The sequence below is a fragment of the Callithrix jacchus genome, chromosome 16 (genome assembly GCF_049354715.1).
Source record: "Callithrix jacchus isolate 240 chromosome 16, calJac240_pri, whole genome shotgun sequence".
NCBI lineage: Eukaryota > Metazoa > Chordata > Mammalia > Primates > Cebidae > Callithrix > Callithrix jacchus.
The window spans coordinates 32,004,147-32,025,236 of NC_133517.1; the positions used below are offsets into that span (position 1 = coordinate 32,004,147).

The 21,090-nt window shown below is 46.0% G+C and overlaps 1 protein-coding gene and 1 pseudogene across 4 annotated transcripts in view; one reads left to right on the forward strand and one right to left on the reverse strand.

The window, feature by feature from the left end:
- Positions 1-460: 460 nt before the first annotated feature.
- The window catches only part of LOC144579716 (uncharacterized), a 36,280-nt gene continuing 15,650 nt past the window's right edge, over positions 461-21,090 (reverse strand). For 3 of the 4 annotated variants that reach the window (XR_013527895.1, XR_013527896.1, XM_078352660.1), the window contains exons 3-5: positions 6,762-6,883; positions 6,444-6,642; positions 461-1,610 (exon numbers count right to left, since the gene is read on the reverse strand). Coding sequence is in view for 2 of the 4 variants with exons in the window: in XM_078352660.1 (XP_078208786.1) it covers positions 1,486-1,610; positions 6,444-6,642; positions 6,762-6,883 (446 nt within the window). In the remaining 2 variants the exon portion in view is untranslated. The remainder of the gene's footprint in view (positions 1,611-6,443; positions 6,643-6,761; positions 6,884-21,090) is intronic. The other variant, XM_078352661.1, reaches the window with a different exon arrangement.
- On the forward strand, positions 18,764-18,870 carry LOC118148736 (U2 spliceosomal RNA; annotated as a pseudogene).

Below are 21,090 nucleotides of genomic sequence, written 5' to 3' on the forward strand. Positions count from 1 at the left end.
AGCTCTCCTGCTCTTACCTCTCTCTTGAGCTTTGATACAAAATATAAAACTCTCTGCTTCTGACATGAAGTCCCAAGAGATCCTGAAACTCAACATGTGTAAAACAGAACTGATCTCGCCCTTCCCTTCCCAACTTCCTCAAAGTGGCTCTTCCTCTGTCTTGTGTCCCTGGTTTGGGTTAGTGGAATCACCTTCCACTCTTGACTCCTCCTTCTACCACGCTGAATTAGTCATCACACCCTGGGACTCAAGCTTGAAATCTCAAACTTATCCATCCTCCCTGTCTTCATACTGTGCGTGAGTTGGAGCCTCACTGTGTCTCTCCTGGCGCATCACACCAGCCTCTTACTGGCTCCTTTACACAGCCACCAGAACAATATTTCCAAACCACAGGTCACATTATGCCCCTCCTTACCCACACCCCCCACCCCCAGCTTCTGAAAACGCCCACTAGACCTTCCATGAGCAGGTCACACGTTGGCCATATCGTCACCTCACCCCATGTCCCCCCTCACTCTGCATTCCAACTACAGTGAAATTCCGTAAGATGTCACCTCTCTGAGCCTTTGTGCATGCTGCTTCCACTGCCTGGTATCCCCTGCAAACTTCTATTCTTCCTCTACAACCTGGTTTAGTCATCACCTCCTCCAGAAAACCTTTCCAGATTGCCTTCTGATAAAGTTAACCAGTGCCTCCTCTGTACAACAGCTTTCTTCATTCATTCAATAAACATTTCCTGAGTACTCACCATGAGCCAGGCACTGGGCTACAAGGAACAAGACCAACACCGTCCCTGCCCTGCAGGAGGGAGAGGAAAGGGAAACACAGGTTCATAAGATTGTCAAACAAGAGCAATTGGCAGAATGAAGGGAAGGGCCTTGGGGAAGACTTTCAGAGGCACCTGAAGTACATCTAGGAGCTTGTCAGAGGAAGGGGAACAAGGGGTTCAGGCAGAGGGAACAGCGTGTGGCAAAGCCTTGAAGTGGGAAAAAACACGGTGCATCTGGGAAATACCAAGATGGCAAGGCTGGACCTTGTACACACTTAACGTGTTGGGCTGCTTGGACCGGGCTTACCTGCCCATCTGCCCTACTGGGAGGAACCCCTAGAGGGTGGACTTCACATCTGACTCACCTCTGCCTCTTACCAGCCACAGGACAGTCCCAGGGAGAGCTCAGGACATTTCTGATGACGGAAATAAAAATGGACCTAACAAAAGTATCACTTGTTGCTACGCGCAGGGTTGGGGCTCAGCTCCCAGTCTTTCAGGGTTGAAAGATTCGGAAAGCCCAAATCTTTTGGACCTTTCAGCTGAGGTCCAAAAGGAGCAGGTGGATGAGCAGATAGCTGAACGACACTCAGGGGGCTGGAGCCAGGTGAAATGTAGTTTTATTCAGCAGCTCTCTCACCAGCAGCTTACTCACATGAGCTCCTTTACACTCATCACCTTTATTTTGGCTGCCTGCTCTGTCTCTGCGGCTTTTCTCAGCAGCCAGCTCCCACACACACCTGCGTGGCCAGCTCTCCCTTGTCTTCAGGTTCAGCAGCTGAACTCTTACTCTCTCTGGGCATGAGCAAGCCGAGCTGTGTCCTGGCTCTCCCCTCTACATCTGCAAAGACGGACAGCTCTGGCTTTCTCTGGGTACAAGAGCACCTGTATAGTGTCAGCAGGGCAATTATACCTTTTTCAGATGATAGTGGCACAGGGCCAAGGCATGGCCTTCCCATGTTATAGCTACATGGCTAAACTCCCTGAGTCATGCCAGGCTGGATGTCTGCCTCAGCCTGTTATTGACCAAAGCATATTCATGTACCTTACACTTGTAAACTGGGAGGCTCTGTGTCCAGGCAAGCTTATCCTCAGGGAAGGGGTTAGGATGGAACTCCTTTTCCCCACCTTGTGTTCATACCCAGACTCCCCAGCAGCCACTTGGCCTCATGGGCAGCAGGAGTGACACTGCCACCACTGACCCCTCCAGGACAGTGCTATATTGGTGACCCTCCCCACCTCCCCAAATTCATATGGTGAAACCCTAGGCCCCAATGTGAAGGTATTAGGAGGTGTGGCCTTTGGGAGGTGATTAGGTCATGAGGGTGGACCCTTCACAAATGGGATTAGTGCCCTTATAACAAAAGACATAAGAGAGGTGAACTCTGTCTCCATGTGAACAGACAGTAAGGAGTCAGCTATCTGCAAGCAGAAAAGAGTTTGCCCCAGAACTCAACCCTGCTGGCATCTTGATCTTGGAATCCCAGCCTCCAGAATTGTGAGAAGTAAATGTCTATTGTTTAAGCCCCCCAGTCTACGGTACAGTGTTATCGTGGCTTGAATTAGACAGACAGCCACCTCCTGGTACATCCCTTCGGGCTCCTCCACCCAGCAAAAGGATGTGCAGATCCACCCCACGAGAGAGCTGCAGAGGGGAGGATGCTGGAGCTTTCTGGACCCCGCAACCCCACTCCACCCCTGCACTCCTGCCCCAGCCCCACCACCTGGCCCCTGCCCACTCAAGTATGCCGAAGACAGCCCATCCTTTCCTCTCTGAAAATGCGAGGCCCAGGCTGCTCTTTCACATATTTGGACACAGAGCCCTATGCCACCAAGCCAGCTCATCCCAGCACTTTAAAGGAAGGCCACAGATACAGGCAGAATAAAGCCTGGGCCTCAGGATCCTGGCTAGGTCCTTGGTTGAGCCAATCCCAGCAGCACAGAGGCCAGAGTGCCACCACTGGAAAGAGGCTTGCTGATCAGCCCGTTTCCCCGTGCCGGCTTCAGACCAGCAGATGGAGGGAGGCCCGGAGATGCTTTCTGGTCTGTGAAAACTCAGCCATCCAGAGCAGCAGTTCACCCGAGGCCACCTGAATCGCCACACAGGACTCTGCCCGGTATCCCACAATAGCTCTTGGTGCCCACAGTTGATGAATCAGATGAAAGGGAGGCAAATTGGACAAAGACTTTTTGCCCAGGGCCCCTAGGAAGGAGGCAGAGAGGAGACTCCCAGGAAGGGCAGTCCACCCAGGCTGGGGACAGTTGAGCCCTGCAGGAAGGAAAATGTGGACCCTGTACCCACTCAACGCCCACACACCAGATGGGTATTAGGACCTGAGCCAAGAGGTCCTGGAAGTGTACCCTGCTGTACTCCTGCCTGTTCTTGAGGACTCTTTACCTAGGTAGTCCGGGATACCCGATCAAAGTAATGATGACATTGGGGCAATTTATGAGAATATCTGAAGGACAGAGAAGAAAATATCTCAACCACTATATCCCTTCCTATCCACTTTTTGAGGTTCCAGTTACCTGTGGTCAGCTGCAGTGAAAATATTAAATGGAACATTCCAGAAAGAAACAATTTATAAGTTTTCAATTTTGCGCCATTCTAAGTAGTGTGATGAAATCTCATGCTGTCCCACCACGTCTTGCCCAGGATGTGAACGGTCCCTCTGCCCAGCAACTCCACACCGTAGGCTCTACCTGCCTGTGAGGCATTTAGTAGCCAACATCACTGTCAGATTGAAAAAACATAGTAGGCAGGGCATGGTGGCACATGCCCGTAATCCCAACACTTTGGAAGGCCTGGGTAGGAGGAGTTCGAGACCAGCCTGGGCAATACAGTGAGACCCCGTCTCTATAAAATAAATAAAAGAAAAAACAGGGTACATTATATATAAGACTCAGTACTCTTGGTAGTTTCAGGCATCCACTAGGGGCTTGGAACTTATCCCCATGGGTAAGAGGGGCCTACAGTATAAGGTCCCTAGAACAATAAGCCAAAAAGGTATTGGGAACTACTGAGGGCAGGGGAGTTCCATATAGAGGGTGATGTGGAGTGGGTGTGAGTATAGATAAGCCTGCTATGTGCAGACACCCAGCCCCTTCCATTTGCTTAGGATCTTTCTTTTTCACAATCTGCTTGGAGACAGAAGACAGGTGTAGCAGCTTCGGGTCCAAGGAAGTTTAAAAAGCAAAATTTCCCACATTTTGTAGCCTGCTAGCCTGAGGCTGGCTCTTTGTTACTGACCTTTCCTTATCTGGCATCTCACCTTTTAAAATGATCCTCCCTTATATTCCAGCAAGTTTTTCTGCTTCTTCCACCCACCCTTTCCCTCCACACCAGAGAGTGACTAATCAGCACAGTGCAGGAGGAGATAAACAGCGCTGATCAGGATGCCCAGGGGGTGTGCCTAGTAAGGATGGGCTCCCTGCTCCTCCAGGTGTGGCAACAACATGAGGATCAGGTCTGGGACATGCTTTGGTGGCGTGAGTGAAGGTCTGCTGAGGAAGGGGCTCTAAGGGCAAAAGGAGGCGGTTTTTAGACTTTCCATAGTAATAGAGGCTCCCACCCTGGGCATACAGCTTTCTCCATGAACGGGAGTCCTCTGTCAACACCTCTCCCTGAACTAAAAGTGTTTAGGGCCCTGTGTCTTCTTCCCCTCCGGGCTCCTCAGTGAGGGAGTGACCAGCTCACTCCCTTCGTGTAAACCCACAAAGGGGTTTACATCCCCTTCGTGAGTGTGGCAGATAGCCACCTCCTGATCCCACCACCTGTGGCTGCCACTGATACAGAAAAGAGGGAGGGGCACTTTGCTACTGGATCCAGGATTCTGAAATGAGGAGATGATCCTAGATTATCCAGGTGGCTCTAATAAGGCAGAGACACACACAGGAGACGAGAAGGCAATGTGACCTCAGGGGCAGAGACTGTGACCACAGCCAAGAAACGCTGTACCCATCAGAGGCTGGAAAACATGGCTTCTCCCCTAGAGCCTGCAGAGGAAGTGCAGCCTGCCAACACCTTGATTTCAGCCCAGCGACACTGATTTCGGACATCCGGACTTCAGAACTCTAAGAGAAGAAATTCGTGCTGTTTTAAGCCACCAGGTTTGCGGTATTATGTTACAGGAGCCATAGGAAACTAAGTCAGTGACCGGCCTCATAGGATTCTTTTCTGTGTGTGTGTTCATTCAACAAATCGTTAGCAAGTGCCATACATGCCAGGCACTGTCATAGGCTCCACAATGCAGCCGTGAACTGGACAAGGCAGGCCCTGCCCTGTGGAGCTGCAGTCCGGTCAGATAACCGCCTGAAAGAACAATGCCTCCAATAATTACGAGCGAGCATCACAGATAAGCAGGAAACAAAAACAGCAGCTCAGAAAAACCACACAGACCTCCATAAAATAGTGCCAATTCCTGTACAAATTATATACAAATACACTTGTGAAGACAGATGTCACCTTCAGAGAAAACACAGGCTATCTAGATCCCAACTGCGTCCCAGAGAACAGTACAGCCTGCGAGAACAATACAGGTCAGAGGGAGCAGGCAGAGTCCCAGACACACTGCCTTTCTTCCCCTTCAGGGGTTCAGCCTCCTGCAGAGAGGCCAGGTACAGCCATGGCTGCTGCAGGCCCATAGAAATGGTCTAACCCCCCCCACAGGGAAGGCCCCTAAAGGAAAGCATCCTGAAAGAGTGGCTTTTCAATGTTGACACAGATATTGCATGGAATTTACACCAAAACTTCAGGGTGAGCTCATGACCTGGGCGATGGCTTGCTTCAGATGAGTCAAAACACGTTGGACCTTGGAGACTGCAAGCTCTCGCAAACAGCTTGCTTTCCTACAAGCAAGTTGGTTACATCAGGTGGGCAGTGACCTCATGTAATCGTCCAGTGTGGTGTAACCCACAAGAGGCCATCTCCAAAGCTCGGTAAGCTCCCCTGCAACACCCTGGCATTACCAGATACCTGATTCTGCAAAATATCTGCTGATCTTCTTGGCCACAGGACTCGCTTTGTCTGAACAACCCAGGAAGAGAAGGGACAGGGAGAGGGAGGGAAGTGGCCAGGACCCTCCACATGCTGCTCCCAATCCCTCATTCCATGACCTGTGAGCCCCAACCTCTAGGCCAGGCTTATCAACACCCCTTCTTTCCACTTCTTTTGAGGATTATATAAGACAACAGATGGAAATACACTGAAAAGTGTGAGGTGCTAAACCAAGGCCAAGTGATGCTTTTAACCTGGAACTACTCAGTTGCCTCTGAAAGCAATGAACTCTTACCATCTTCGCAGGTACAAAAAGAAATCATCCACTAAATTGTGTTTCAATAGCTACAACTGTGTTTGCTAATTCTTCCACCCTCTCACCTACCTCCAGCTACTCCAAGTGTGCAGCTCCGTGGCAGCTTCGAGAGTGGGGTACTGTGTAGTAAAGAATTAACCTTACCCAAAGATGTCTGGCCATCGCAGGAGGCCCCTGGGAGGTACCTCTAACTCCTGGGGATGTCCTGCCTGGTAAGAGTATCTTTGTTTCCCTGGGGAGTCTTGGACCGCATTGAATAGCCTAACAGCGTGACTTGTGTTGGGGGCTTTGAACTACATAGTATCAGCTCCAGAAGGGCTGGAAATTAAAGGTCAGCCACACAGGTGGTCCACCATGCTTACCTGTCTGAGCCCCAATAAAAACTATGTACACAAAGGCTTGAGTGAGGCTCCTTTGGTGGCAATATTCCACGTGTACGGTCACACATCCTGGCCAGGAAAAGTTGGTGTCACCCATGACTTTACTGGGAGAGGATAACTGGAATCTTTGCTTTTGGAACTTTCTGTTCCATGTGCTTCTTCCTTTGGCCCATTCCTTCCACTGAAATAAACCACAAGCGTAACAGCTTTCAGCTGGTTCTGTAAGTCCTTCTGCTGATTTATCAGATCTGAGGGTGGTCAGACCTGATCCCCTCCCACTCCCACCACCCCCCAACATACAACTGGCATCAAAAGTGAGGTGATCCTGGGGACTGGCCTTGCACTCTGTAACTTCTTAACTCTTCTGTGCCATGGGTGCCTTTGGCAGTCTGATGAAGCTGTGGACTTTTCCGAAGGTGATTCTTAAATGCACAAAATAAAATATATAGCATTCAAAAAAAACAGTTATGTTGAAAGGTGAGTCTCAAAATATATGCTTCTTTATTAAGATATTAAATAGCAAGTTACAGTAGAGATCTATCTACCATAATTTTGAAGTAGCAACAAACAGCCAATATTTCGAGATATCTGCAACAACGATAAGGAGAGGCAGATCTAAACCAGGCGTGGTGGCTCACGCCTGTAATCCCAGCACTTTGGCAGGCTGAAACAGGCAGATCACTTGAGGTCAGGATTTTGAGACCAGCCTGGCCAATATGGCAGAACCCAGTCTCTACTAAAAATACTAAAATTAGTTGGGCATGGTCATGGGCACCTGTAATCCCAGCAACACGGGAGGCTGAAGCAGGAGAATCGCTTGAACCTGGGAGGCAGAAGTTACAGTGAGCAGAGATGGTGCCACTGCACCACTCCAGCCTGGGTGACAGAGCAAGACTCTTATCTCAAAAAAAAAAAAAGATGTAGATCTATATGTGTCAATGTCACAGGTGTTGTATTTTGTTTCCTACATTCACAATTGAAATTAGTTCTAAATTTCAGTTAGAGATTAGTGGAAATAAAGGTCTAATTTTTTCTCTCATTCAAGGTCACAAACCCCATAAATTCTATCCCCAGACCACCAACAGGTCTATGGAAACCCTAAGTAAGGAGCCTGGCCTGGGGCTTGGATAACTATCTAACCCTTCCCAGCTGCTTAAGGAGAGCTGTCGCTGTCAGTTTTGTTTTTAATAATAATTATTATAGCGACTCCTCATTGAGCATTTGCTCCATGTCTGCCACAATGAATGTGAAAGTGCCATACACATATGAGCCATTATTTTTATGTCTTATCACTTAATGAGCTTTCTGATTGAGGTAGGAAAACAAGAGCTGGCTTTTGGCATGCTTAATATGGGCGAGGCACATACCAAGCACTTCCAGTGCATTCTTTCATTAGGCCTCACAGCAACCCAATGAGGTAAACTGTCATTCCTCCCATTTTATAGACAAGGAAAGTGAGGCTTAGAGAGTTTAAGCAACCTGCCCTAATGATAAGGCTAGTAACTGGTGGAGCAAGGAATTCAAATCAGGTGTCTGACTCAAGACAGCACAGTTCACAAAAGTTGGCAGAATGGCACTCAGCAAACCAGGGAGGCCATGGTGGAGCCACTGGATGACCTGACCACAGTAATCCTGTGTTCAGGAGAAAAGACTGACCACTGACTGGAAATAGAGATAACTCAGCACAAGGTCACTGAACTGCCTGGATTAACACGTCAATGATTACTGAGGCTGTGGGGAAGTTTCTGTGCTAATCATTAGTGTTCCGATTCCGGAACCGTGGGGGTCATGAAGATTAACCTGCTCAGTGAAGAGCTTCCTCGTTTCCCCAAGGATTTGCTTGATCTGCACACCAAAGATCCTACGGTGCTTTATGGTCTAGCAACATCCTCAATATCAGGCCATTGTGGCCTTTGCTTTCTCCAAAATCATCATCACCATCATCTTCATCATCATCATCATCTCAGAAGATTCTTACTTAGAATGGACTTCAGATTCTACAGAGCAGCTATTGGCATCCAAGCTTATCCTAGGACCAGGATGCCTGGCAGAGGCAAAGGCAGATGGGGAGGGGAGGGCTGAGACAGAGGCAGGGAAAAATAAGCCTTACAACAGGACAAATTACAATACAGGAATGGAAGTTACGTGGCACCAATGCCACCACTCCCCACTACCACACCCAGTAGCAGACCCTACTCATAGGACACTGTATAATTTCCCCTTAATGAGCTTCATGCAGCCTCAGAATCCTCAACACAGCTCTCCAGGTAGCCACAACCAAGTGGTTGAACTTGACACACGTGTTGCGACCTATTTTTCATCAGATCCATGATACCAAAAGGAAAGGAGAAAATTATACTCTTGAAACAATGACATGAAACAAAAATAGCTAACGCTTACTGAGATTTATTCATGCTAATCCCCATTCTAAGCACTTCACATGTATTACTCACATTTTCTCCTCACTGCAAGAATCCTATGATGTGAATCCTATAATTAGCCCCATTTTCCATATGAGAAACCTGAGGCACAAATCGGTTAAGTCACATGTTCCATGTCACCCAGTGAGAAGAGAGTAAAGTAAGATTTTGAATCCAGCTGGTCTGGGTCCATAACTTGCATATTTAATAAGCCACTATACTCATCCTGTCCATGTGCTGGGGTGTTTTTAGCTATTGATCCTAGCTAAAGACAAAGATGAAAATGGCTTTATAGTTTTGCATGCTGATATAAGCAAAAGTGACTTACAACATTCTAAAAGACTGTTCGCTAAAGTTTTCAGAGAGATGCCTTTGTCAGTAAATGCATTCTGCCCTGGTCCTGCTTCTCAATAAAGCCAATCTCTTCACTTTTTACCTCCCCAATACAGCTCACCTGTAAGCCCAGTGCTGGCCATACCAGAGCCCAGCACGCAGCATCTACAGCAAAGACTCCTGGCTAAGGCAGCGCCTCCCCGCTCTCCCTCCTCACCTTGTCAAGCCCTCCAGTGCCTGTGTATTTCCTGACCTAACTGCTTGCCTAAATACAGATAGATCGCTGGCAGTGTCTAAAGTGTCCCAGCTAGCCCTGGAAGTCCCTGGAATCCAAGCATTCTGTTAATACCAGGTGTAGAAGAGAACAGATGCAGAGAAAGCCAGCTCCACCTCTGCCCATGGTGCTGATGGCAACAAATCAGATCTCCAAAAAAAAACAAATTCAGTGTCAGAATCCAAGCACTTAGCCACCATATTACATCTTCTCTTTTTATAGATAGAACTGAGGGGAGCTTTAGGAGAGGGCTATAACCCCAGTCTCAGCAACAACAACAAAAAAACCCATACCTGCCCTTGTAGGTAACTGCTCTTGGCAGCAGAAACAAGTGTGTTGTTTGGGATGGCCCAAGGTCATCTCTAATGCCCCCTCAAGGCTCCAAGCTCAATGGCTGCTGGCCAATGCAGCCAGCAGGTGGCCATGGCAGAGCGGGTGACCTGCTGTCCGCTTTGCCTCCATTTTTACCCAGACCAAGAGCACTGCCTCTTCTACGGGTGCAAGGGGTAGAAATCAGAAATGTCTCAGGGGGCACTAGACCAGCAGCTCTGAACAATTTGCACTGGCAGTTCTAGTTATGACCCAGACTGGCATGGAGCCTGCTGGGCTCCCACACCCAAGGAGTGAAGTAGGAGCAGACTCTGGGAAGGTTAGAGGGCCTGGCTGGCTCAGCCCATCAGAACCATGTTAGCATCAGCCACTGTTTGGAATTAGCTCTACTTCCTCTCTTCCTACCACCCATGCAAAAGGCAAGTTTTCAGTATTTAAAACTCTCCAAGCACTTTCAACAAATGTTGTAGAGTGCTTTGCAGCACATAAGATTATTCCTTTTGTATGTAGTATTTTATTCATTCTTACATGAAGTCTGAGCATAAGGGCAGACCTCAATGAGGAGGATAGAGTGAAACACCACCAGCACACAGCAAGAAAGATGGTGAAAAGGATCCTAACCCAGGTATGACTGAGTGAGAAGTCCTAGCTCTTCCCATTATACCAAGTCAATTCTCCACTGTGCTGATACCTCCCAGGTGGTTCATTCATCCTGTAGAAGTTCCTGGGTGTACCATGAAGCAGACACAATTAGACAGGGATCTCTGGGATTCTCTCACCCTCCCCTAATTGGCTGCCTGGCTCTTTGCCTCCCTATTCCCTCACTCCCTCCACCCACTCCCTTCCTGGTAATTACCACTGGAGCAAGTAAGTTACACCATTAGACACTCAGCAACATTTGGTCAGCATGCACCTTGCACCAGCAAGGCAGGGGGCAGCTGAAATGAGAGGCTTAGGCAACCCCATCCCTACTGGGATTATAAATGTATAATTCTCTGCACTTATTTCCAGCTTTTTTGTAGAGAAAGCATTTCACAAATAGGTCAGGCTTAGGTGAGTCAGACAGACAGAAGCCATTCACATCTGCTGAGGTCAAGAAAACCAGGTACAGAGAGACATTCTCAGCAGTTCCCTGCGGCCAACTCGATCATGGTCATGTGCAATTCTGGTGAAAGCCTTGCTTTGGGAAGTTTTCCCAGGAGCTGTACAGAGAGCTCCAGGCACATAACTTGCACAGCACCCCACATTTTTCTTTTTGATGGTAGGATTTGGGATTGGTTCACCAAGCTACTCAGGTCCAGTCTCAAGAGATGCCCAGGCCCCCAGAGGTCACGAAGTTCACATGTGGTCCTTATTCCCGAGGTGCCCTCCACCCTCACTGTGATGCCTAACCATCCTTCCTGGCACAGAAAAAAGCAATATAGTAAAATGATGGCATGGTAAGATGTGAGTGTCACTATTCCCAGAAATGATGCCTCCACTACAACAGAGGACAGAGCACAGATGGGTAAGAACTGCTAACTGAAGCACTGACCATTCTGGGCTCCTGGTTGTTCAATTGGGTATTGCCTTTCCCATTTTTCTCACCCTGCCTTTCAGACCTTTCCTCTCTGTTTTCTCTTCTCCAGCTGTGATGATATCTTGATCAGATCCTGAAACATTTTGGTCACTTTCAGATATTAACCAATGATCCTTATTTTCAGATATTAAAATTTCCAGGCCAGTCTAAATAAAAATTCAAATGGTTTGGCCCAGGCAAGTTTCATTCTGTCTCCTTCATCTTCCACCCCCAATTTTCTACCTCTATCCCTGACCCAGGGTGCAAAAACCTGCCTCGGGGAGGGTCAGGGTCTCTTCTTTGTCTCTCCCCACATTTTGACTCCTCCTCTTGTGTTTACCACCTGCTTCAGGCTCTCCAGGTTCAAGGCAGGGAGGAGAGATTGAAAACAAAGGATAAAAGTGTCCTTTACATATTCTCTCTTCTGGTTTAGAGTTACCAGATTTTGCAAAAATAAATAAAGGATGTCAAGTTAAATTGGAATGTCAGATGATAAACAATACTCTTTTTTTTTTTTTTTTTTGAGGCGTAGTTTAGCTTTTGCTGCCCAGGCTGGGGTGCAATGGCATGATCTCGGCTCACTGCAACCTATGCCTCCCAGGTTCAAGCGATTCTCCTGCCTCAGCCTCCCAAGCAGCTGGGATTACAGGCATGTGCCACCACACCTGGCCAATTTTGTATTTTTAATAGAGATGGGGTTTCTCCGTGTTGGTGAGGAGGGTCTCGAACTCCCAACCTCAGGTGATCTGCCTGCCTCAGCCTCCCAAAGTGCTGAAATTACAGGCGTGAGCCACCATGCCCAGCCAAACAACAAATACTCTTTTAGTATAAGACTCTCCCATGCACTACTTGGGCATCCTGTGTTTGATCTAGCAGAACTCCTCAGCTGCTGGCTGCCTCCAGAGCAAGGAGGTTGTATTCATTTTTCACAGCTGCTGGAACGAATTGTCTCCAACTCAGATGCATAAAATAACACACATTATTTTGCTTGTAGTTCTGGAGGTCAGAAGTCTGAAATAGGTAAGCAGGGCTACATTCCTTCCAGAGGTTCTAGGGGAAAACCCCTTGCTTTGCCTTTTTTCAGCTTCTAGAAGCCGCCTGCATTCCTTGGCTTGCAATCCCTTCTCCAGCTTCAAAGCCAGCAGCATAACATCTTCTCTCTCTGACTTCTGCCTCCATCCTCATATCTTACGACTTCTTATCGCACCTGTGACTTCTTATCGCACCCTTCCCTCTTGCAGCAACCCTATGACTGCACTGGGACTATCCAGATCATTCGGGATGATTTTCTCAACTTAAACACATCAGCACAGTCCCTCTGGCCAGGTAAAATAGTATATTAACAGGTTCTGGGATTAAAATTGGAATATCTTTGCGGGGGCAGGGGGGCTGTTGTTCAGTAACTATCTGGCCAAGGTCTTTCCCTCTCCCTCAAGGAGGGGATTTTTGTGGATTTTTGGAGACCTGCTTGCTGGGGATCCCCAGCATGCCCCATTCTCTGATCTAAGCAGCATGGGTGATACCTTCTCCAGCTGACTGCCTCCAATTCCTCAGCTACTGCTTGCAGGTACCCCCCACAGAGGCTTTTTCTGTTGGGGTCTCCTCTGTTTGGCAGACAGAAATCTTGAGTGAAGTGCTTTCAAGTCCCTGGGGCCTGGATACCACCCAAGGGATCATGTCACCTTGGACCCCAAAAAAACATTCCAGCCCTGGCCCCAACAAATTGTGGAAGTGCATACCACTCCCAAGTGTTTAATGGTCAGATTTGGGAGTCACAGCGGGGAGCCGGCACACACTTTCTCATTAAAGAAAGCCGCTCTGAGCAATCTTTAACTTTTGATTAGATCTATGCTGGAGGTAGATGAGTGCCAAGATCAGGACTTGCAGGACCAGTTGGAATACTTCTTAGCAAGTTCTGCCCAGATGGTCTAGCACCTGTCTTTAAAATGTGTGTGTTGCAGGAAGAGAGGGGCCTGGCAAGAGAGCTTGCTTATTGTTCTAAGTTTTAGGTTTCAGCCAATATCCCCAGACAAGTGGAAAAATCTAGCATATCCTTCTGGACAGAAAAAAAAAATCCAGAAGATAAATTTGCAGTAAAGTACAGGTGTTACCTATCCCAGAGGTACTCATGTCTTAAAAAAGGAGAGGGCAATGATTGACTCAAATACATGAGTTGCTAATGAAAAAACTCCCACATCAACAATAAACTCTTATAAGAAGCCCTGACTCTGCACGCCTGTACCTGGCCCTGCCTACCTGAACAAGGCACCAGCATTCTGCAGAGGAGCTGGGCCCTAAAACGTACCTGAGCTGACACAAAGAGCCCAGGAATGCCAGATGGAAAGCAGCATGAATGGCGCTAGGATGGCCCACAGGCTTAGTTGGCATGCCCACTCTTAGTCCATGAAGGCTTCCACAACCAAATACCATAACAGGGTGACTTAAAGACAGCAGAAAAAATATTTCTCACCGTTCTGGAGGCTGGGAGATCCAAGATCAAAGCATTGGTAGATTTGGTGTCTGGTGAGGGCCGGCTTTCTGGTTCATAGACAGGGCTTCTTGTTGTGTCCCAACATGGTAGAAGGGACCAGGGATCTCTTGGGGGCTTCTTGAATAAAGGCATTAATCCCATTCATAAGGGCCCCACTCCCATGATCGAATCACCTCCCAAAAGCCCCACCTCCTTATATCATTACCTTGGGAGTTAGGATTTCAGCATACGAATTTGGGAGAAAAACAAGCGTTCAAACCACAGCAGGTTGGTGGTGACTGGCTGTGTTTGGAAGAGTACTAAGGCTCCTCATGCAGCAAGAAAGAGTGCCACAGTCAGTGCACAGCACCTGCCATGGCATGGGGGGTAGGGCAGTGGCTTGAGGCCCTCTATGGCCACAGGGTCAGTCTTGGGTGTAAGTCCTGGCTCCCTCACTTACATGCTTACAGAGGTTAAGCATGACACCATGGGAGCTGCTTAACCTCTGGGCCCCCATTTCTATAAACTGATAAAACCTATCTATGGTATAGGGTTTTAATGAAGTTTAAACAAAGTAATGTTTACAGAGCACGTGGGGCCGAGCTGCACCCAAACCATGTCATTTCCCTTCTTTCCACATCTAAGATGCCACATGTCAGTGTTTTGGGGTAACTTTGCTTGGTGGCTATACATCAGTGTGCATAGAAAGAAGGAGGAGTCTTTACCATTTAAACTCTACCTTACACAGATGCAAACCCATCTGTAACTGAGGTTGGAGGCATCATTAAATTAATCACTAGCCCTTCCCAGGTGTGACGAAATTCCTCTGGCATTGCTCTTTGGGCGTGCCTGCTAGCTGGAATTCTGCAGAGACAAGTTTTCAGCTTCTAAAGGTCAAGTGGTAGTTTTGCTGTGAGATGATATCACCCTCTCCATACTACACGTGCAAACACACACACATACACATACACACACACATACACTCATACACACTTTCTGGAGGCCAGGGGGAGGGAAGCAGGAACTGGAGCCCACCCTTCATCCCCCCAGGACATCTGCACAAAGCATGGCTTCATGGAAATCCTTTCAGCTTACTCAAGAGAAACCATTTCAACCTGACTTCAGATCAGCCTTTGCCTTCTCTTATTAATACTCGGTTCTAGACTAAGCGCTTCTGTTGCATCTTTTCGTTATATCTTCCAGCAACTCCATGAATTTGGCGTTTTATTATACAGATTTGCAGACGGAAAACTGAGGCATAAAGAAGTGCTAATCTGAGGTCACAGTGCCTGCACCGGAGCTGGGAGCTTCTGTTCTTTCCTTGGGAGAGCCACTTAACCATCCACCTGTAGGTCACCCTGAAACAAGTTTGTAAAAACTTGAAGTATACTGGAAATTTCTCCCCTCCTAAAGGTGACTGAGAGCTTTGCAAGGTGTCTTCTCCTCCACCTCAAGCACTTCAAAAAGGCAGGAGGAGAGTTCACTTGCACCCATCTGCTCACATCCCACTGTCCTCCATGCTGGCAGGTGGGGCATCACCTTACCCAGCTGGCGGGGACCACAGTCACAAAGCGAGAACTTCCTTTGCTTCAACAGGCCAGCAGGATCTGGGAGGTATTGCGTAGACAGTGCAGGTTTCTGCCATCCCTCTCCCTGCTCAGGAGACACAGCAGACACAGCACCCAGGGGATAGCTGAAGGTGTGGGCCAGGGCTGCCATCTGCTCTCTCCCTTTATAGCTCTTAAGGCCCCAGAAAGGCATCTCCACAAGAGGTAGACAGGAAGGGCTTGTGCCTTCAAGGGAGCCGGAATAAAGTGCTGACTCATAGTAGGTGTGAGCAGAGCTAGAGAGGGTGTGGGTTGGGGATGCGATTTTGCAAGCATGGAGGTGCTAATCCCCTGTGTACCACTTGACCCTCCCAGAGACCCAGGGGAAGGTGACGGATTAAGCTCTATATTAAGCTCCTGAAAGAGAGAAAGAGATCAAATGCTGTTCTGGAGTTTCCAGGCGAAAAGGAGGCCCTGAACCTGAATGGTCACCATAACAAACAGCTCACAACTGAACTGCCCTTGACCCTTGCCAGGGCTTTTCATAACACAAGCTCAAGCCAGAAACCTTGGTGAATCAATGTCCTCTGCCTTGGAGCAGCTTCTGTGTTGGCTGAATGAGTTCGTGGGAATTAACGAGACCCTCACAATGAACTGGAAGACACTCAGTATTACAAATTCATTTGCACCCATGATAAGAGGGAAAGAACTGACATTTGTTGGAGGCAAGATACCAGATTTGGCAAAGAAAAGTAGAAGATTTCTAGTAAATGTGAATTTCAGAAAAACAGCAAATAATTTTTTTGTCTTTACTGTGCTCTTCTACCAAAACAAATAATTTTTTTTTAGAAAAAGAATGTTCTGTGGATGTTTGGGATGTATTTACACTAAAAATTCCTGCAGTTTATCTGAAGTTCAGATGTAACTGGGTGTCCTGCATTTATCTGGTGACCGCAGTTGGGGGTCAACTGTGCATCAGATGCCATTTTCACATCTCTCCTTCTGTCCATATACAGCCCTGGGAGGGAGCGAATATTAGTTACATTGACCTGACTGTATGGATGAGCAAAAGCTACATTGAGCGGTAACCAGATTTGCTTACGGTACCACAGTTCAGAAAGGATGGGTGGGCCCTGGAACCTTCAGCCTCTGATCTCCCTGTTGAGGGCTGCTTTCCCGACCCTTCTTTTTGGGGGAAGGGCATTTGTAGAACAAGAAGAGGCTGTGGTTGGCCCTGAGCTGTGGGGGAATCCCACATCATTATGGCCAAGAGCACAGGCACTTGCGCCACGTCCACCATCATTCCTGCAGGCAACACCACACAGGCAGGCCGGGCACAAGCCTGAGGCACCTGCCACCACAGTTCACAATGACTGTTTTTGTACCCAAGTGGTTTAGGGCCATGTGTGGAATGCCTGGATACTACAACAATAACAACCTTGACAGTAATAATAATACAGTGACAACAATAAAAATAGGTCATATGTGCCAGGAATATGGTAACTCTTTATATCCATTACCTGTTCAATCCCCACCACCACCAAAAAGCATTAATCTTGTTAGTATTTTTAATAGCTACCATTTGTCGAGTATGGCCATGTGCCAGACCTATATCAATATTTTGTGTTAGCATCTCATTTAACCCAAACAAGTCTTATCAGGGAAATACCATTATCCATGTCTCAGATGAAGATCAGAGAAGTTAAGAAATGTGCCCAAGATCACACAGCCATCACAAATCAAACCTAGGTCTGCCTTATTCAGAGGCCTATTGCCTTTTGCTTCTCTACCAAACCCTGGTGGGATCTCAAAGAGGCCCCTGGAGCTCTTACCAAGGTGGCTTGTCCCTATTGAGGGCAGGGAGATGGAAGAGGGAAATGACAGTTTCAGCTTGCTGTTCCACACCCCTTCACCCAGACCAAGGGATCTGTGTAAAAACACATCTTGCTTCCTCTTGGCCAAATCCATCCTTGAGTAAAACTTCAAAATAAGTCCCTGTCTCATAATGCCACTAGTTTATAAATTCTCTCAGGGAGTGCCCCTGTCTTTCCCATGATTGCTGGCCGCTTCCTTACATAAGCCAGGCTAGTGAGGGCTTGCCATGGATTTCGTGGCCACCTTCCCATTGAGGTCAATTTTCAGCTCCATGCCCTACCGCCTGGATTAATGAGCAAAATGATATGACCAAGAACCCATAGGGCTCCTGCAAATAAGAAACCAACGCGTCAGTCTTCCCAAATTCATTTATGGCTTCATTAATTTCATTTAAAATTTGAATGGAATATTTTTAGTGAAATCTCACAAATTTGGAAGAATAAACAAGAAATGTAGGGGAAAATAGTATTGCTTAGTCACTGGTGCTTCTTCTTTTTAATATTTATTAAATCAAAATTGCAAGTATAAGCAAGTCATAGGCAGACACATTAACAGACCAGAATTAAGAATCTAGTACTGTATCTTGACATAGGATAAAGGGTACACTTCAGATCAACAGTGAAGTGATGAATTATTTAACAAAAGATTGCAAGGAAATGAAAACTTGGAAAAATATGAATTTAAGATACATGTCACTTTACAATCAAAATCCTTCCAGGTAACTGTCAAAATTTTTTAAAAAATGAAATAAAAATTTAAAAAGGGAAGAACTACATAAACATAAAAGCGCAAAAGAAACCACAAAGAAAATGATCAATTAATTTAACCACCACCAACTTAAATTCTTAGATGGCAAAATCTTAACAGTAACTCAAAATTTGCACACTTGGCCAATTACCTCCTTAAGATGCAGTCAGATGACAGCACTCTCTAGGTCAATGAATACGCCTGTTTCCGTTGTAACACTGGCAAGCTGCCCTCCAGAAAGTCTGAACCAATTACACCTTCAGCAACAGTTTCTTTGAGCCCATTGCTCTCACACTGACCATACCTGTGACTCTACCATCACCACCAACCTGGCAGCAAATCATGGACTATATTGTTTTAATCTGTATTCCTTTAATTATGAGTGAGAATGAATATATTTTCATATTCTTGTTTCTCATTTGCTTTTTCTTTTATGAACTGCCTCTTTATATTTTCTTTATATTTTTTGATCACTTTTTTTTTTTTTTTTTTGAGACAGAGTTTCGCTCTTGTTACCGAGGCTGGAGTGCAATGGCGCGATCTCGGCTCACTGCAACCTCCACCTCCTGGGTTCAGGCAATTCTGCTGCCTCAGCCTCCCAAGTAGCTGGGATTACAGGCATGCACCACCATGCCCAGCTAATTTTTTGTATTTTTAGTAGAGACGGGGTTTCACCATGTTAACCAGGATGGTCTCGATCTCTTGACCTCGTGATCCACCCGCCTCAGCCTCCCAAAGTACTGGGATTACAGGCTTGAGCCTTTTGGCTAAGATCAAGTGTAGTATCTGTTCTTATCAGTTTGATCACTTTTTAATTAAATAACTTGTCCTTGTCAAATTAATTTGTAAATTTCTTTTGTATTACACAGATATTAACCCAGTGTCACATGTATGATTAACATTTTTTTAGTTTATCACTTGTATTTCAACTTTGTTCATTACTCTTAATATGCTAAAGGACTTTTAGAAAATGTTACTTATGTGAATCTATAAAATACTATTTTATAGCTGTTCTTTGGTATCATGACTTCTGCACTTCAAGGCTAAAAATAGACACCTATATTTTAGCATTTTATGGTTTCATTTTTCATATTTGAAGTTTTTATTATCTTCCATTTATTTTGGTACAAAAATATGAGATGATGACCCAGCTTTATGGTTTTCCTATTAATAAACAGTTGCTCTGGCCAGGCACGGTGGCTGACGCCTGTAATCCCAGCACTCTGGGAGGCCAAGGCAGGCAGATGACGAGCTCAGGAGTTTGAGACCAGCCTAGGCAACACAGCAAAACCCCATATCTATAAAAAAGACAAAAATTAGCCTGGCGTGGTGGTGTGCACCTATAGTCCCAGCTACCTGGGAGGCAGAAGTGGAAGGATCACTTGAGCCCAGGAGATTGAGGCTACAGTGAGCTGAGGTTATACCACTGAACTCAAGCACTGAGAGAGTCCCTGTATCAAAAAAAAAAAAAAAAAAAAGACAGTTACTCCAAACATTTGACATACACTCACTCACTCAGATCTTTCTGAACTAACTTGTTCCATTGACCTATCTTTTCCTGTATTAGTATCATACACACTTAGTTACTATAGCTTTGTTTTAATATGTGGTCACCATTCACTACAATGGTAGACTCAGAACAAAAAAAATAACAATAATAATATTTACTGGGATAAGCACCTCCATTTTACTTGCCTTTTTTATAATGCTCCCAGCTATTCTCATGCTGAGTTTTAGAATTCACTTGGAATCCCTTAGGGATTGCTTCTGAGATTACATGGGATTTAGAGATCCTATGGATGTGCCTCTTTTTGACATTGGGTCTTCCCATCCAGTAACAAGATTTGTCTCTCAATTTATTCTAGTCTTATTTCTGTCAGAGCAGGTTCATAAAGATTTGATTTGACTTTGTATTGCTTTTGACTTTGGTTACATGTATTCCTAGGTGTTTTATTTTATTGCTACTAATGTGAATGGAATATATTTTTCATTTTACTTTTTTTTTTTTTTTGAGACAGAGTATTGCTCTGTCACCAGGCACCAGGCTGGAGTGCAGTGGCACGATCCTGGCTCACTGCAACCTCTGCCTCCAGAGTTCAAGCAATTCTCCTGAGTAGCTGGGACTACAGCACGAGCCACCAGGCCTAGCTAATTTTTGAATTTTTTAGTAGAGATGGGGTTTCACCATGCTGGCCAGGTTGGTCTCCATCTCTTGACCTCGTGATCCGCCCGCCTCAGCTGCCGGAAGTGCTGGGATAACAGGCGTGAGCCACCACACCCAGCCTCATTTTACTTTTAAGTGGTTATTGCTGATATATAAGAAAATCTAAATTTTTATGTATTATGTAAATATATATTAAATATATGATTTTTAAATATTTGTACATATTTTATACATTAATTTTATATATTTTTGTACAGTCTTAAACTCTATTATTTCTAAAATTTTGTATGATTATCTTGGTAAGCAATCATATTATCTTCAAATGAAGTTAATTTGGCCTCCTTCTTGTCAATATTGAGATATCTTGTTTAATCATCTCGCTTATTATGTTGACTAGGATTTTTAGAACAAGAAAATAAGGTGACACTCGTCTTTTTTAGACTTTAATGTGACTATGTTTAATTAAACATAATGCTTTATTTGAGATTTTTTAAAATCACATGACTTTTCAGTATCAAAATGATCATATGGGATTTTTTTTTTTTTTTTTTTTTTTGAGACGGAGTTTCGCACTTGTTACCCAGGCCGGAGTGCAATGGCGCGATCTCGGCTCACGGCAACCTCCGCCTCCTGGGTTCAGGCAATTCTCCTGCCTCAGCCTCCTGAGTAGCTGGGATTGAGTAGCACACGCCACCATGCCCAGCTAATTTTTTGTAAATTTTTTAGTAGAGACGGGGTTTCACCATGTTGACCAGGATGGTCTCGATCTCCTGACCTCGTGATCCACCCACCTCGGCCTCCCAAAGTTTATAACAAAATGTTTGAAATACATACCACGAAAAGAGACTCAATAGAAATATATTAACAGTTATCACTAGGAAGGGGAAATGAGACATGATCTTGACCTTCAT